This window comes from Polypterus senegalus, chromosome 10 (assembly GCF_016835505.1).
Source record: "Polypterus senegalus isolate Bchr_013 chromosome 10, ASM1683550v1, whole genome shotgun sequence".
In the NCBI taxonomy this organism is placed as follows: domain Eukaryota; kingdom Metazoa; phylum Chordata; class Cladistia; order Polypteriformes; family Polypteridae; genus Polypterus; species Polypterus senegalus.
In genome coordinates, this window is record NC_053163.1 from 140804813 (window position 1) to 140822610 (window position 17798).

General features: G+C 40.2%; 1 protein-coding gene across 3 annotated transcripts in view; it reads left to right on the plus strand.

Annotated features, from left to right (window-relative positions):
* Nucleotides 1–5734, plus strand: part of si:ch211-129c21.1 (uncharacterized protein LOC563087 homolog) — an 82009-nt gene extending 76275 nt beyond the window's left edge. For all 3 annotated transcript variants that reach the window (XM_039766878.1, XM_039766880.1, XM_039766879.1), the window contains exons 13-15: nt 1669–1835; nt 2235–2287; nt 4297–5734. In XM_039766878.1, coding sequence (XP_039622812.1) covers nt 1669–1835; nt 2235–2287; nt 4297–5060 — 984 coding nt within the window. In that variant the 3' untranslated portion in view covers nt 5061–5734. The remainder of the gene's footprint in view (nt 1–1668; nt 1836–2234; nt 2288–4296) is intronic.
* Nucleotides 5735–17798: the final 12064 nt, after the last annotated feature.

The window sequence follows — 17798 nt, forward strand, 5'->3', positions numbered from 1 at the left end:
AGGAAACCTTATCAATTTTATGATGAACAGCATGAACTACTATATGCTGGGAGTCATATGGAGCCAGAAGAACAAAGACTATATAGTTATTGCAATATGGTGGAACGATATGGGCACTGGAGAAGACAACCAGTAAAGGGTCCAGTATTTTTGTTGTAAAGTAAATTGTGTCTCATATATTTTTCTAATATAATAAGATTTTTTTAAATCATGAAACATGCATGTACTATGTGAAACAAATTCATAGAAGACGCTTTCTTGCAAAGTTCATCTGTACTAGTATGAGATAAAGTACTTAGTTATTACAGAGCTTATAAGCAATTCATTCCTGAAAGGTAGAAACTGCTGTTAAACTGCCATCGCCGTTCAAAGAGATTAATGCTGGGTTATGCAATCTCTTTAAATTATTGTATTTATTCTGAAGCAACCTTTATTAAGTCACTTTATCAAATGTGTCTAACTAAAGTTAAGATGGCCACCTGTCACCAGAACCCCAACATCCAGTTTGCCCTCAAAACAACCAACATTTTGTGGGAAGAATAACACCACAAGGAAATGGATGTATGTCTCCACATGCCCACCTCATGTTCCAAAATAGCCTGTGATGGATTTCTGTTCCAGTTTGTTTAATCTCACTCCTGTAAACCCTCATTCATATTTAAATCTGATAATGAGAAGAACTCTGCAGGAAGCTAAATTCACAGCATTCATTTTCCATTCCGGAAGTGTCCTTTTTGAATGGATATTTATTGAGCTGAAAAAAAATCCATTTTCATATGGGTGCATTGTAGTCATGTGATAGTGTGGTTTTTATGCAGTTCCTGGTGTGAACCAGTGTTCCTTCCACAGTTGGATCCTGCCTTGTGCGTAATTCTTCTGGAATAGGCGCTAGCTCTGGGACCATAAATTGAGTAAAATTCAATATGGATTAAGAATTGAAATGATAACTATATGTGTGAAGGTTATTTAACAATTGCACCAGTACTGTTAGCTGGGAGTAGTAGATTAGCATAATAATCTCTATCACCTGATCTGAAATATTTTATAATCAATGCTGCTTGTTTTATGTTCTCTGAGAGTTCTGAGAGATTCTTCTTATTGCTGTCTACATCTCAATAAACCAACACTAGCATTACTTGAGCATTTAGAGTGGATGACAAGAGAGCTTTGTTGTATCCATAATTCTGAACAATGTGGAAGTGCACATTGTTGACCTTTATACTATCTCAAACATTACATCATTATTAAAAACAAATGTTTATTTATTACCCTGAGGGATTACTTAAAGGAATGTACATGCCAAATATCATCAATATGTCAGGATGCTCACCAGCCCTACTAACACTCTGAATTGTTATAACACCCTGGCCCAAGATGCTTACCACCAGCTAATCAGCCTCACCTTTGAGAATCAGATGAGACCTTTCAGTGCTACTGCTGCTCGTTTACAAGCAGAAACTAATGTTTAAGTAGCCAGTACCAAAAGTGGTCCAGTGTTGAATAAGGAGTTCGACAACAAGGCTACAGGATTCGTATGAAATAGTGAATCACCAGTAAGATCCAGGTTTTTTGTGTGTTAGTGTTAGTCAGTTTATACTATCAGAACAACAATACCATCTTACCAACACCCTGTTTCCATCTTTTTTCATATTAATTTACTTTTTGCAGCGCAAAATATATGCTACATCCTTGTCACAGGTAGCACAGAGCACACTTTCTGACTGCAGACATTATGAGACCTGTTATGATTGTGTGCTTGCAAGGGATCCATATTGTGCATGGAGCAAAGAATCAAGTCGGTGCACATCAATATCTGACATGACCAATAACAAAACGTAAGTCAGCTTTGCTTTATTTTCCTGTCATTTATGTTTTGAGCACTACTGAAAATATGAGCCACATTACTAAGAAAATAAAGAAAGTAACTTGTATTATGACATTACAGTATTTACAGATTGTCTCTTATTGGTGGTTTATGATTAATGCCCAAGTATCACTAATTGATATTTTTACATTAAAACTAAATGATGTGCAATATTTATATTGCTTGATAATTTGCAGATGAGGATAGCCTATGGCTTATTCTGAGAGATACGGTGGTCATACAACTATTGAAAGCTGTAAATATAATGCATGAACTTGCAAATCACAGGTCCCGATAGGATTTGTTGTGTGCCTTACTTTTTACTTAGTCTTTGTTAATTTATTTATTTATTTTGTTTTGCTTAATTTAGGGATCTGATCCAGAATGTTAAAACCGGAGATGCATCTTCATGCAAAGATACACGTAAGTCTTTATTAGTGTTCATTAACTCTTTAGGCAAAATCTGAAAATGGCCACCTGGGCTTATTCCATCCATCCATTATCCAACCCACTACAGTATATCCTAACTACAGGGTCACAGGGTTATTATTTAGTGATATTTTACACTTTAATCAAGTGCTTTACATTCTCCGATTCAGCACAAATTTGGCTCCTCAACAATGTCAGTTATGGACAGAAAGGTGTGATATCAACAGTATTGAAAAATTAACAATCTGGAATTAAAGTTGTCATTGATAAAACAATTAGGACATACACCAACCAAAAAAACGTGAAAACCAAATCCCCATTAATTGTGAGGCCAATTGGAGAAAAAAAAGTGTTTTGTTCATTTCTTAGGCTAATTTGGGGGGCTGATGGGAACCTGTATCTTTCTTTTGCTCCCCCTGTCCTCTTTTGCTGCGTTGATGTGCAGTTTTGTCTGGTCATCTGTTCTCTTGTTATATTTTTTTAGGGCACAGAAACTTAAGTAGCTTTAATAGGTTTAAAACTTTGGAAAAGTTTGCTTTTGATGGTAGAGTCATTCACATGATATCTCTCCTATAATTCAAAGTATAGAAATAGAATGAGAGAAGTATTTTTGATTTTTTTCTTTGTACAGAGTAAATAATGGGAATGTGCTATAATGAATGGAGAATTTCTACCCTCCCCCATGAATTGTGCTTGATTGTTAAGAATTTCTTGTTTGCACAGTAATTTTTTTTTTTTTTTGGATAATTGCATTTCTGCTGTTCTGCATCAATTCACTATACCACTGGTCTTTTCCCAGTATTTGACATCCTTTTCTTGCGCATTTTGCAGTGAGTACATGGGTGATCATTGCCCTCTTATTGGCTGAAAAATTCTGGAAAATGACCTTAACTGGTGGTAATTTTGCCATTCCGAATAGGGAAATGTAAAGTAGACTTCTTCCACGAATAGGCGGGAGGACACTCTTAACACAGCAATTTTAGCAGCATGTGAATGGTTATAGGTATACTGGTGAGGTATACTGTTGGAAATACCTTAATGGTATTTCTGTTTCTGGTTGTCTACCTTTCACGAGGAGACTAAAACATCTTCATGTCTCCAGCCGTTTTATAATTAGTAAGACTTTAAAAGGTGTTGTGAATACTGTATATTGCCTGCAGCTCATTGGAGTTCTGTTGTAAGATTGCTTATGACAGTTTGAAAGAAGAACCAATCAGGATATTAAGTTTGTTACTGGAAAGTCTAGCCTACTAACTGCCAACACATAAGTACTAAACTCAGACTTCAAAATTTGGAAGCAAACAATCATAAACTGGGAGCACGAAATCACAGTGAATGACAAAAGAGCTTTGTTTTATTCATAATTTGAAGCAACTAGAAGTACATGCTGCTAACCTTTATTTTGTCTTGACATTGACGCCATGTGCTGTTCACGTCTGACCATCCATGCATAGAAAAACTGTAGCAACCATAAATAAACCAACCTCAAAATGGCAGTGCCCATGGAAAAGAAAATGCTGCTATGGGAAGATGTAAAATAATTTCAAACAGAAAATTAAAATGAAACCAAATTTAAAAGAAGGAAGTAATTATCCATTGCAAAAAAAAGGCTTTATAAAATGCATGCTTAGGAAAAGCAGAGAAAAATTATGAAACAATTTGTATCCTGGTGTTAAGTACCCAACATTTTGAGAGGAATTACTATTAATAGTTGTGAAACAAAATGCAGGTGAATAACATAAAACATGTTAAGTTATACAAAAGCGCAGTCACAAGTCCAGCTTGTATTTATTATCTAGGTCTTATTTGCATAAATGTAAATGAGTCTGAAATGTGTTTAAAGCCAGTGTATAAGCAATGGGCATGAATCACCAAGGCTGCAGCTTCTAATGTTCTTGCACCATACCAATACAGTGCTATTTTTGACATTTTAGTTTATAAGCTTTTTTTAATATCTGCAGAAGTATTGTCAGCTTATATGTTCATGCTTTTTTCTCTCCCAGGTAATATTCGGGAAGTTACACTTTTGTTTGTTCCCAGTACCACTGTCCATCTGGAATGTAGCCCATTGTCTAATCTGGCGACAGTTCACTGGACGTTAAATAACAGCTCTATTCAGCCAAATGAGACTAAATACATAATCTATAATGGTGGAATCTTCATACTAAACACCTCAATGGAAGATATTGGGAGATATGTATGTTATTCTGTGGAGAAAGTGAGAGAGACACCATTAAAACAGGTTATGATGGTTTACATTTTACAGTCTACGCAGCAAAACATGGATAAACCTATAAAACCATTACCTCCAGAGGTGGAGACACAGAGTCCCTCTGCTGTGACTGAGGTGACGCCAAGGAACATACCAAACCACTCCTACCCAGGACAGCCCAAGATTCCAATGCCACAGACAACTAACAATATTGTGTTGATCTTAGAGGTGGCAGTTGTAGTTCTAAGCTGCCTTCTTGCAAGTTTGCTTACATATAATATATGTAAGGGCCATATAACAGTGTGCTGTGTGAATGTGGGCAAAAAAGGGAATCATAATAGCCAACGGATACAACCTGATGGTATTTGTGATGTCGTACAGCAAGATATTCTACACAACAAGACTGCCAAAGAGACGATTCCACTTGTTTCAGGTTTTGCAAAAGGGGAACATGTCAACAACAACAAAGGACACTGCAGTGACTCACAGAAGCCTTCCATTATCTTTCCTACTCTGGATGATCTAAAATATATTGATGATGAATCTGAAATATAAACTTCAGTACAACATGCAGAATATGGCAGCTATTTGTCCACATGCTTCAGTTTTTGATTAGTACATTTTAAATGCTTCTAAATGAAAAGGGTTGGAAATTGTTCCAGCAAAATGTGGGACACTAGAATGGAAGCACCAACAGTTTATGCAGAGCGCTGGCAGGTATGGTCCTTTTAATGTAACATCTGTACTTTGATTTTGATGTGTGTGTGTGAATTTTATTTTACTTCAGTAATCCACATTTTCAGATTATACACAAGAAGCTCAACTTCTAAAGCTGAATGATAAATATTTCCCCACTCATATTATTACATCAGTATTATGTAGAAATAAGTATCCTTTCAACTTTTACTTTTTTTATAAACAGACCTTGTATTGTGTTTGAAATTATGTTTTACTAAAATCTTACATAAAAGAAAATAAGTTTGTGCTGTAGTAATTGGCTTTGCAGTATTTATGTCCATAATTGTATTTGCTTTTTCAGTTTTTTTTTTTTGTTTTTTTTTACTAAAAATATTTAATTCTCTAAATATTGACTTGTTAGCCTCATACAAAAACCCTTTCTACTTTTTAAAACATACCGTACATGTTTAACGTTTTGATTTCTTACATTTCTTTTAAAAGGTATTAATGTCAAGTGATGTAATAGGGGGCAATAAAACTGAGCACAGGTGGGCTAGCAGGGGTCTTTTTTTTTTTTTTTTTTTTTTTGTGTAATGTGCCAGGGAGATGGAGCCTGTCCTGGTATTATCATCATTTTTAAGCAGATCGATTGAGCGAGCATTTAACAAAAGTTCTAGAGCAGTGGTTCCCAATCTCGGTCCTGGGAACTCACTGTACCTGCAGGTTTTTGTTCCAACCAGACTCCCAATCGGTGATGATAATTGATAACAACTGATCTCATTTAATTAGCTGGTCTTTTTTATTCTTCTCTTATTCTGCATTCAGTAAAACAACAGTATGGTTTTTACATTTATAAGAAACAGAAATACTTCTATTTTGTTGTTTTCCTATTGTTTTCCCCTTTTCCGGTGTAGTTTGCTCCCTTCATAGTGATAATTAACAACCAGCATAGCAGACACCCAGGATGATGAAAGCTGCAATGACTTCAGTGTCAGACCTGCTAATTAGTAAATAATCAATTAAATAACCAGAACACCTGGGAAAGCAGAATGAAAATTAGGTTGAAAATAATACTTAGCAAAACTACATATTCCCCATATAAATGATTATTGTGTTTTAATAAAAAATCTACCAAACCAAAAGTTTGTAATTTCTACATTGACTCCAGAACACAGAAACTGGGAAATAACATCTCACTTAATGAGGGTAAGAGTCCAATGAAAACCTCAAGTTGGTTGGAACAAAAACCTGCACAGGGGGTCCCCAGGACCGAGTTTGGGAACCACTGCTCTAGATACTAATGTTGAAGAAAAAGCGTAAAAGTAATTAAACTTAAAGAGCCAACGCTTAGGGTTGAAAAGGAATAGGACCAACCTGGAGCTGAGCCAGAACTTGAAATTATGGGATATGTGCCTCACCAGCCTCAGTCAGCTAGGTAGGTTAAAACACTTTGTTCCAAGTATGTTGAAAGACAGAGGGGCAGAGTTTCTTAGTGATTTATGAAGAAACATAATACTATTTTAAGTAGAGTCTGTCATCATGTAAGATTTCAGGGGTTTCCTTTAGGCATGTGTGCTGTCCAGATGTTTCTAAGGTACTGTATATTTGACTTATTCCAGCATAACTGATGTAGGATACCATCTCTCAGACCCCATAAGATATTTTTGCTTCCAATTTATTTCTACAAGCTAGTAAGTCTTACTTTGCCATGTTTTCTAAGCAGTATTGTTCTTAATTGGATTGCCTGGGGGAAATGTGAAGTGCCAATGATGCTTCTGGATTGTAACATTGTAATAATCAGTAAGAAGATTTCAACTAAAGAATGTTTTAAGAATTTGTTTTATTTTTGAAAATAAAGTTTTGTTGTGTTTGGTAATGTTTGGGTGTCACATGTAAGTGTCAATAAGATTTTTTTGTTTATTAAAAGGCACCAAAATGATAGACGCCAGAATGACATTTGAAATTGATACAACAGATTTTGAACAACATGCATCAAGATTAGACAATTTACTCCAAAACAAATGCAGAATTAAACAACAAAGGAGGATGCAAAGCAATTGTGGCAGACAATTCAATAGTAAGTAAGTTGAGATACAGCAGGCAGTTCAGGTACTGTATAAATTAATAAAACAAGATAAAAAGTAAGCAATATATTCTGGAAGAAAGCTTTCACAGGATGGCCAACCAAGGTAGAATCTCAGTGTATGACCTCAAATAGCAGGTACTGCAAATAAAAGGCAGAGGATATGGGAAGGTCGTCACTGTGGATCTGAATGTCCAGGCAGATGGCCCTACATGAATAGAACTAGAAGGGGAATTCCAGAAATTAGGATCCCCAAAATCGAATGACCATTGTGGCAGACGACTGGGGGACCTTGCACCACCGGGACGCCTGGAGAAGGGAAGGACCAGGAGAGGAACAATATCTTCCCCGGGGTGTAAGAAGGCAGCCCCCCTGCATTACATCAGGGTCATGGATGGAGAGCTTGGAAGCTCAACCATAGATATACAGTCATATGAAAAAGTTTAGGAATCCCTCTCAGCCTGCATAATAATTGACTCTCCTTTCAACAAAAAAAGATATAGTGGTATGTCTTTCATTTCCTAGGAACATCGTAGTACTGGGGTGTTTTCCGAAAAAAGACTTTTAGTGAAGCTGTATTTAGTTGTATGAAATTAAATCAAATGTGAAAAACTGGCTGTGCAAATATTTGGGTCTCCTTGTAATTTTGCTGATTTGAATGCCTGTCACTGCTCAACACTGATGACTTGCAACACCAAATTGGTTGGATTAGCTTGTTAAGCCTTGAACTTCATAGACAGGTGTGTCCAATCATGAGTAAGGTATGTAAGGTGGTCAATTTCAAGTTGTGCTTCCCTTTGACTCTCCTCTGAAGAGTGACAGACAGCATGGGATCCTCAAAGCAACTCTCAAAAGATCTGAAAACAAAGATTGTTGAGTCTCCTGGTTTAGGGGAAGGCTACAAAAAGCGATCTCAGAAATTTAAACTGTCAGTTTCAACTGCAAGGAATGTAATCAAGAAATGGAAGGCCACAGGCACAGTTGCTGTTAAACCAACCAAGAAAAATACAGGAGTGTCGTATGCGCAGGATTATGAGAATGGTTACAGACAACCCACAGATCACCTCCAAAGACCTGGAAGAACATCTCGCTGCAGGTGGTGTATCTGTACATCGTTCTACAATTCAGCGCAATTTGCACAAAGAACATCTGTATGGCAGGGTGATGAGAAAGAAGCCCTTTCTGCACTCACACCACAAACAGAGTCGCTTGTTGTATACAAATGCTCATTTAGACAAGCCAGATTCATTTTGGAAAAAAGTGCTTTGGACTGATGAGACAAAAATTGAGTTACTGTATTTGGTCAGAACAAAAAGCGCTTTGCATGGCGGAAGAAGAACTTCACATTCCAAGAAAAACCCCTGCTACCTACTGTCAAATTTGGTGGAGGTTCCATCATGGTGTGAGGCTGTGTGGCCAGTTCAGGGACTTGGGCTCTTGTTAAAGTTGAGGGTCGGATGAATTCAACCCAATATCAACACATTCTTCAGGATAATGTTCAAGCATCAGTCACAAAGATGAAGTTACGCAGGGGTTGGATATTCCAACAAGACAAAGACACAAAACACAGTTGGAAATCTACAAAGGCATTGATGCAGAGGGAGAAGTACAATGTTCTGGAATGGCCGTCACAGTTCCCTGGCTTGAATATCATCGAAAATCTATGTGATGATTTGAAGCAGGCTGTCCATACTCGGCAGTCATCAAATTGAACTGAACTGGAGAGATTTTGTATGGAAGAACAATCAAAATTACCTCCATCCAGAATCCAGCCACTCATCAAAGACTATAGGAGGCGTCTAGAGGCTGTTATATTTGTAAAAGGAGGCTCAACTAAGTATTGATGTCATATCTCTGTTGGGGTGCCAGATTTATGCCTCATCTAATTTTATGATGCATATTTTCTGTTAATCCAATAAACTCAATGTCACTGTTGAAATACTGCGGTTTCCATAAGGCATGTCAGATACTAAAAGGAAGTTGCTGCTTTGAAAGCTCAGCCAATGACAAACAAAATACCAAAGAATTTAGAGGGGTTCCCAAACTTTTTCATATGACTGTAGGTAGACAGCAGCATCGTATGTCAATGTCGCCACCATATTGCGAGTGGCACTGCTGTGGAGTGAAGTAATGGATAAAGATGCCACACGCATGTTCTGCTTGGGATTTTACAAACCGCTGTACGCTCCAAACCAGATCCCGGGGGATTACATTTCATAGGTAAGGCTGAACAATTGTTTGTGTTATATTTGGCCATTTGAAAATCCCGTTTTATAATCTTAACTTTAGCTACACCAGGCTAAACTAGCAAAGCTATGCATTAATGTGCTGTGTTACCATGGTAATTGCATTGTCTTTATAATATCTTCAGACAGACAGCTGTGATTGATCGACTTTGAGGGGACAGACAAACATGCATTTATGAAGCCACACTGTTACTAGCAGTCCGTTTTTTTTGTTTTGTTTTGTTTTCTTTCTGAAGAAATTCAACAGAAAAAGAGTAAAGATCTGTTAAAGCGGTGCATGCGTGTTTTAGGGGGCTGGAGTAACAACCCTTCAGCTGGTCAGTTCCAGGTCATTTTCTGTTGTCTCAGGTTCGGTGTGGTGCCTCTCCAAGCACATCTGGAAATGTGGCAGCACAGGATGAGACTGTCTCCCTGCCTGCTGTTGAGATGTCTTCTACACCACCAGCAGCAGCAGCAGAAGAGCCTCCATCCCATTTTGCAAATGTCCCTTCAATTGTGTGTGACCATAGCTACTTACCAACCTGCTTTGGTGGCCTCGTGGAAAATATCCTTGTTTACATTTCAGGGTTTGACAGATTTTGAGAAAGCTGCCCTGTGATGTGTGCCATGCTAGTTTGATAACGGATGCTGTAGCGACATCATATGATCAAAGCCACCACTCGCTCACATTAAAAACAAAGGAGGTTTGAAGATTCCTTCTGAGGGTCCAGTCAAGGTGGTCAAAGTAGCTGAGCGTGTTATCCGGCAGTCGACATGAGGGCAAGCTGTCAGTGTATCTTTGATCGATCAGTTTGTTCGGGGTGAGATTAGTTCAGATGATGTGTTTTTTCTCAAGGAGCACATTGAAGGAAACACAGTTTGAAATTGACAACCATCATTTCATGCTCATGTCTTTAGTTGTGTCTGTCATCCACAAACTAAGGTGGCACCATATTGCCAGACTCTCAAATTACAGAGTGGCAACAAATGGAAAAAGCTATGGAAGACAGTTCTGTTTCAAGGATTTTAGATCCTATCCTGTATATATTTAAGTAACTACATTGTGTGTGCGAGAGATTGAGAGAGGAATGAGTGAAATGTTTTCAGAAATTAAGTCAATTTGTATACAATAAAATTGTTTCTTTTTGTCATTGAGTGTATCATTTCACTGTTAAAAGAAAGACCAGACATGTAGCAGCACATCTGGTGCCCAATCAGCCGAGGTGGGTACAGTCGCTCCTCTCTTCAGGGCACTACATTGTCTCTCTGTTGTGGCACACATTAAATTCAAATCCTTGATGCCTCTCTAGAGGGTCTGTGCCTCTACATATGGAGATGCTAATGGGGTCCTAGGCTCCTTCTCGACCACTCGGGCTGCTGATGAATGGCATCTGGTGATGCCATCTCTGCATGGCCTCAAATCTCAGCCCAGGCTTTTCCAGTGTAGCCCCTAGCTGGTGGCACAAGCTGCCTCCCTCAATGGCTTTGAGGAGCGTTTGAAGACTCCCGTGTTTGCTGAATTTCTGTCCTGATATTAGTTGTTAGGTTTTTGTAACGATGGAGTTACGGTAACTTGCTTGTGTTGTGGTCGTAGTTCTTTACTTGTGGTGATCCCGTCTCTCACCGCTTGTTCCCCAATCCGATGCTCTTTTATGTTTGCCTGTTTGGATGAAAACATCCGCTAAGCAAACAAACGTAAATGTATGTACAGTGGCCTCCATATTGTGCGAGACAGACACATTTCTTGATTTCCCCCTCTGCTTTACTGTCTAATCACGATGGCTGAATTGTAATTTTAAAGTGCACACTGCAGAATTTCATTTAAGGGTATTTGCTTATATTTTATGGACAGAATTTCTAGGCGCGGGGCGGCACGGTGGCGCAGTGGGTAGCACTGCTGCCTCGCAGTTAGGAGACCCGGGTTCGCTTCCCGCGACCTCCCTGCGTGGTTTTCCTCCCACAGTCCAAAGACATGCAGGTTAGGTGGATCGGCGATTCTAAATTGTCCCTAGTGGGTGTTTGGTGTGTGTGTGCGCCCTGCTCGGGGTTTGTTTCCTGCCTTGTGCCCTGTATTGGCTGGGATTGGCTCCAGCAGACCCCCGTGACCCTGTAGTTAGGATATAGCAGGTTGGATAATGGATGGATATTTTCAATAAGGAGTAGTAAATAACATCATGAAAGCTAGTTCATTTATTCATTCAGTTCAGTTGTCCCTAGTGTGTGTGTGTGTGTGTCCTGCGGTGGGCTGGCACCCTGCCCGGGTTTTATTTTTTTCCTGCCTTGCACCCTGTGTTGGGTGGGATTGGCTCCAGCAGACCCCCGTGACCCTGTAGTTGGGATATAGCGGGTTGGATGATGGATGGATGGATTTCTAGGCGCAGCCAGGGCGTTGAGGGGGTCCGGTTTGGTGGACTCGGGATTGGGTCACTGCTTTTTGCAGATGATGTTGTCCTGTTTGCTTCATCAGGCTGTGATCTTCAGCTCTCTCTCTGGATCGGTTCGCGGCTGGGATGGGAATCAGCACCTCCAAATCCGAGACCATGGTCCTCAGCCGAAAAAGGGTGGAGTGCCCTCTCACAGGCCCTCCGCCGGAAGGGACAAACAGGACTCTGGTTCGGGGCTCTAACGGAAGGGGGCCCTTTCACGCTTGATTTTTTTTTTTATGCTGATGTTGTGCGCGTAGATATATATTCGGACAATTATACAAGTTACATGTAATAGAAAAGTTAAATCATTTAGCTGACAACAATACAAGTGAGTGTTTTAATAGCCGCACACTCCACGCAAGTAGACATCGTGCTCGTGTCGTGTGAAGCACGCTTGTCAAAGGAGGCCGGCAGCGGCTCGCTTCTCAAAGACAAAGGAGAGCCGACGTCCTTGAGCTTGACGTTGAGTAGTCTGTTTGTTGTACAGATGACGTGGATAACGGATTGACTTCGCCGCTGTAATTCAACACTTCCGTTTCACACACACAGGTGCTGTTCTGTCTCAGACAACAGCGATATTGCTGTGCTCTATCGTGGATGTTGACGTGTCGGGTGTAGCAGAAGTCCGTCTCCGTAGTTCATTCGCTTGGGTGTTTGTTGTTGCTTTTAAGGCAGTGACGAGTGTGCGTTGGTTTTGTGTGTATCACTAAAGAGTCTGGATCACCCGGATTTTATGAAAACTTTGATACAGCAAGTTACCATACTGATTGTACACCATGTAGATAACCCTAACTGTTAGTATATATTAAAATGTTCAGATGTTACTCCTGTTCATTGCATTGGTATAATTGTACCGTTACACGTTAGATAATACATAGGCCTATCTCATTAATGTATTGTTTCAATTCCGCTACGAGCTTCACTTAGCACGGGCTTTCCTTCTCGCAGTCAGACTTTGATAAGCGAGAAGGCTTAACTCGTCAAGTATGGTATTCATAAATGCAGCATTGTCGCTGTCGGATAAACTACATTTCGATCATTTTGTATACGTATTTGAAGGTTTTGGCATGTGGGGACCCGGGGAAGGCAGAGGGACCCACACGTACCCAGTTGTCTGGGGCCCAAATATTTCTGGCGGCGGGCCTGCCTCTCAGGGTTGGGAGTGAGATCCTGCCCCAGGTGGAGGAGTTCAAGTATCTCGGGGTCCTGTTGACGAGTGAGAGAAGAATGGAGCGGGGAGATCGACAGGTAGATCGGTGTGGCATCCACAGTTATGCGAGCTCTGCATTGGTCTGTCGTGGTGAAGAAGGAGCTGAGCCGTAAGGTAAAACTTAGCAGTCGGCATACCTCACCTATGGTCATGAGTAGGGCCCACGAGTTACCGCAGCAAGAAATCGTAAATTCGCAAATGCAGTACTGTTGTGTTCCTTCCAACTCCAACAAATAATAACTACAGAGGCACAGGTAATTCAACGTGCTCTTTACTCAATTTCGGATGTGTGTGTACAACACTTCCTTTTTCCCACAAGGCTAAGCACACAACATTTCTTTATGTAAATTAAGTTATTAACATTGCTAATTAACAAAGGCAAGATACATAACATACTCCTCCCCCCTTAAAAGAAAAGTGCACATTTTGTTTAGCACGAGAACAATAAATCCAATAAATCCGAGTTGACTCCTTTTTTTTTTTTAAAGAAAGAGTAATTTACTGTCCCATTCTTAAAAGTGAGTCTTATAAATTTAGACGGTTAGGAGGTTGTCTATGTCGAGCAGGATAACGACGTTCAGTGTGAGCATCTGTTGAAATTGAAATAGTTGAGGGAGATTTTGTAGATTTTCTAGCTGACTCTTCGTCATTCACAGGAGGTGATGGGGTTTCTGATACTTCCATAGGTGGCACTTCATCCTCAGTAATAGGACACTGATTTTCACTAACATCATAATTCAATTCAGGACAATCTACATCTGGTGGCTCAGTGGGTGCTGGGGATGCCTGCAACAATTGATCCACATGTCTTCGCCAAACAGTACCATCAGCAGTGCGGACAGTGTAAGAAACAGGTCCACTCTGACTGATTACAGTGGCAGGAACCCATTTGGATTTGTGATTAAAACCTCGAGCCAATACAGTGTCATCCGGACGAAAGACTCTGTCTTTTGCTTTCTTGTCTCGATGTTCAATTTGCTTTTGTTGATGATGATGTACCACTTGTTTTGTTTCTGGTGGCTTTAGCAAATCAAAAATTGTATGAAGTTGTCTTTTCATCATTAGGATGGCAGGTGAAACTTTAGTTGTGCTGTGCTCAGAATTCCGATAAGACAGTAAGAACTGGTTCAAACGTGTATGAAGAGAGCCTTCATTTTGCGATGCCTTCAGTGAATGCTTCATTGTCTGAACGAACCTTTCTGCTAAACCATTTGTGGAAGGATGGTGTGGTGCAGAGTGAATGTGCCGAATTCCGTTGACTTGTAGGAAAGTGGCAAATTCCTGTGACACAAACTGAGGACCGTTATCACTCACAAGTTGCTCTGGGAAGCCATAACGACAGAATAATTCCTCCAACTTTTCCATTGTTTTAACAGCAGTTGCTGAGTGCATAACAGCAACCTCTGGCCACTTACTATAGGCATCTACAACCACCAGGAACATCTTTTCCTCAAAGGGACCTGCAAAATCCACATGGATGCGCTGCCAAGCCCTTTCAGGCCAGTCCCATGGGTGAAGTGGTGCCAGCTGTGGGGCATTCCTAATCTTCTGACAAGAAGAACATGCCTTGGCCCTCTCCTCAATATGTTCATCTATTCCTGGCCACCAAAAATAACTTCTTGCAATCTCCTTCATGCGGACAATACCAACATGACTTGCATGTAGCTGCTGGATTAAAAGTTTCTGCAGTGGTGGTGGAATGATGACACGGCGACCCCAAAGAAGGCAACCTGCCTGCACAGACAGTTCACTTTTCCTAAAAAGGTAGGGTTTTAGTTCTGGTAAAGTACTAGGACTTTTACCAGTAAGAACCATGTCCATTACTTTAGACAGTACTGGATCATTTCGAGTGAATCGTTTTACTTGATTTGAGGTCACAGGTGTCTCATTTACCTGCTTAAAATAAAATATATCCATCTCTGGGCTTTCTGAACAGGTAACTGGCAAGGGTAAACGTGAGAGTCCATCTGCGTTGGAATGCAACTCAGACTTGCGGTATTTGATATCATATGTATGGGCTGATAAAAGTAATGCCCATCTTTGCATTCGACTAGCTGCTAGAGATGGTATACCAGTATGAGGTCCGAAGATGGTAGTAAGGGGTCGATGGTCTGTAAGAAGGGTAAACTTTCTCCCAAATAGGTATTGATGAAATTTGCGAATTCCAAAAATTATTCCCAGTGCCTCCCTCTCAATTTGTGCATAATTACCTTCAGCTTTATTCAATGTACGTGAAGCAAAAGCAATTGGTTTCTCCACACCGGAGGGCATAATGTGTGAAATCACTGCACCAACTCCATATGGAGAAGCATCACAGGCAAGCTGCAGTGGCAGTGTGGGGTCAAAATGTGTGAGAACATCAGATTTTATGAGAGCGTCCTTTGCTTTGGCAAAAGTTTTCTACATTCTTCTGTCCACTTCCAAGCTTTGTTTTGACATAACAACTGATGCAATGGCCTCAAAAGAGTTGCCAAATTTGGAATAAATTTTCCATAATAGTTGAGAAGTCCCAGAAATGAACGTAATTGGCTTACATCCTGAGGAGCAGGTGCATCAACAATTGCTTTAACTTTTGAGGGTGCTTTGTGCAGTCCACAAGCATCTATTACATGTCCCAAATATTCTATAGAGGATTTGAAAAATTCACATTTATGCTTGCGAACCCTTAGGCCATATTCTTTTAGGCGTTGAAGAGTGGCATCCAGGTGCTGACGGTGCTCTTCTTCATTTCTTCCCGTCACAAGGATGTCATCCAAATAACACTGGACCCCAGGAAGCCCACTTAAGATTTGGTCCATTGCTCTTTGGAATAGAGCTGGAGCTGAGGTGATTCCAAAGGGTAGGCGGCAGTAACGGAAGAGGCCCTTAGGGGTCACAATAGTTAGCAATTCTCTAGACTTTAGTTCAACATGCATTTGGAGATATGCCTGGGACAGGTCTATTTTGCTGAATTTCTGTCCTCCAGCAAGGCCAGCAAACAGATCATCTATATCGGAAGTGGATACTGTTCTACAGACAACACAGGATTTATGGTCACCTTAAAGTCCCGCATATACGTACTGATCCATCTTTTTTAATCACAGGTACAATAGGAGTAGCCCATTCGCTTACACCCACAGGTTCCAGAACACCAGACGTAACTAAGGAATCCAGTTCAGCTTCAACCCTTGGTCGAATAGCATAGGGAATTGGTCGGGCCTTCAGAAATTTTGGTTGACTGTTAGGTTTAATGGCAAGTCTGACAGTGATGTCCTTCATGCTCCCTAGTTCACCAGAAAACAACTCAGCATGTCTGTCAAGTACTGCATCCAACTTTGTTTCTCCTCTGAGCAACATACAAACATTTGGCCAATCCAATGTGATTTTTTTTAACCATGATCTTCCTAATAATGATGGGTAATCTCCTCCCACTACATAAAGTGGTAAAGTGGCTTTCTGCCCATTCAATTGAACAGTCACCTTTATCAGGCCTCTCACATTCACAGGTTCACCTGTATATGTTTTTAACACTATATTAGTTTCCTTTAGTGGAAGGTGCCTCAGGAACGTGTAGTACGTTTTATCCGACACGAGAGAAACAGCCGCCCCTGTGTCCACTTCCATGCATACTTTTTGTCCTTCCAACAATGGAAATACCTGGTATCCCTGTGAGCCACCTTCAAGACTCAAAATATTTAAAAACACTTCATCTTCAGATGTGTCACTTCCTAATGTCATTTCTGATTCTTGCGGTTGCAGCAAATGAACTTTTTTCTTTTGACTAAATGCTGCCTTTTTACTTTCATGTCTATAATATCTCTCCGTAGCTTTCTTGGATTTACATGCTCTCTCGATGTGACCTTTTTTTCCACAACTCCTGCAGTCTAGGTCTTTAAACCTGCACTCTGAAGCTAAATGACCTTGTCTTCCACAACGATAGCACGGCCCTCTACCAGCGTCCTTGCTCTTTATATTTACTTTATGAATTTGCCCAGTTATGCTTAACTGCTGAGCCTCTTTAGCTGCCATTTCCATGGACACACTTATTTCAATTGCCTTTGCAAGGGTTAGGGCACTTTCTGTCAGAAGCCGTTTTTGTATGGCTTCACTTCTCAGTCCACATACCAGCCTATCACGGATTGTGTCATTGAGTACTTCATTGAATTCACAATGTTCAGATAACTTCCTTAGTGCTGCCACAAACATTGTTACTGATTCCCCTTCCTCTTGATTTCTCTTGTGGAATCTAAACCGTTCAGCAATTACTAATGGCTTTGGTGAAAAATGAGCACTCAAAATTCTAACAATCTGAGGATATGATTTTTCTCCAGGCTTATCTGGTTGCACAAGACAACGCAGTAAGTTAAACGTTTTTGCGCCCATGACACTCAAAAAAGTAGGAACTAATTTTACATCGGTAATATCGTTTGCTTTAACAAAGCACTCAAAGCGCTCCGTATACGAATTCCACTGCTCCACGTTCTCATCGAAAGGTCCAATTACTCCGATAACGCCAGCCATCTCGAACTTGTAATCGAATCACAGTCACTCTTACATCACAATAAGGCGATTTAACTTCCGAAGAAACTTCTTTTACAATTATCCGTACTCACGGTTTCTTCTCTGCTCCTGCCACGCTTCCTTTGCGGCAACCAACAGCGTCTCTTTTTTTTTTTATTTATCGTCACCGTT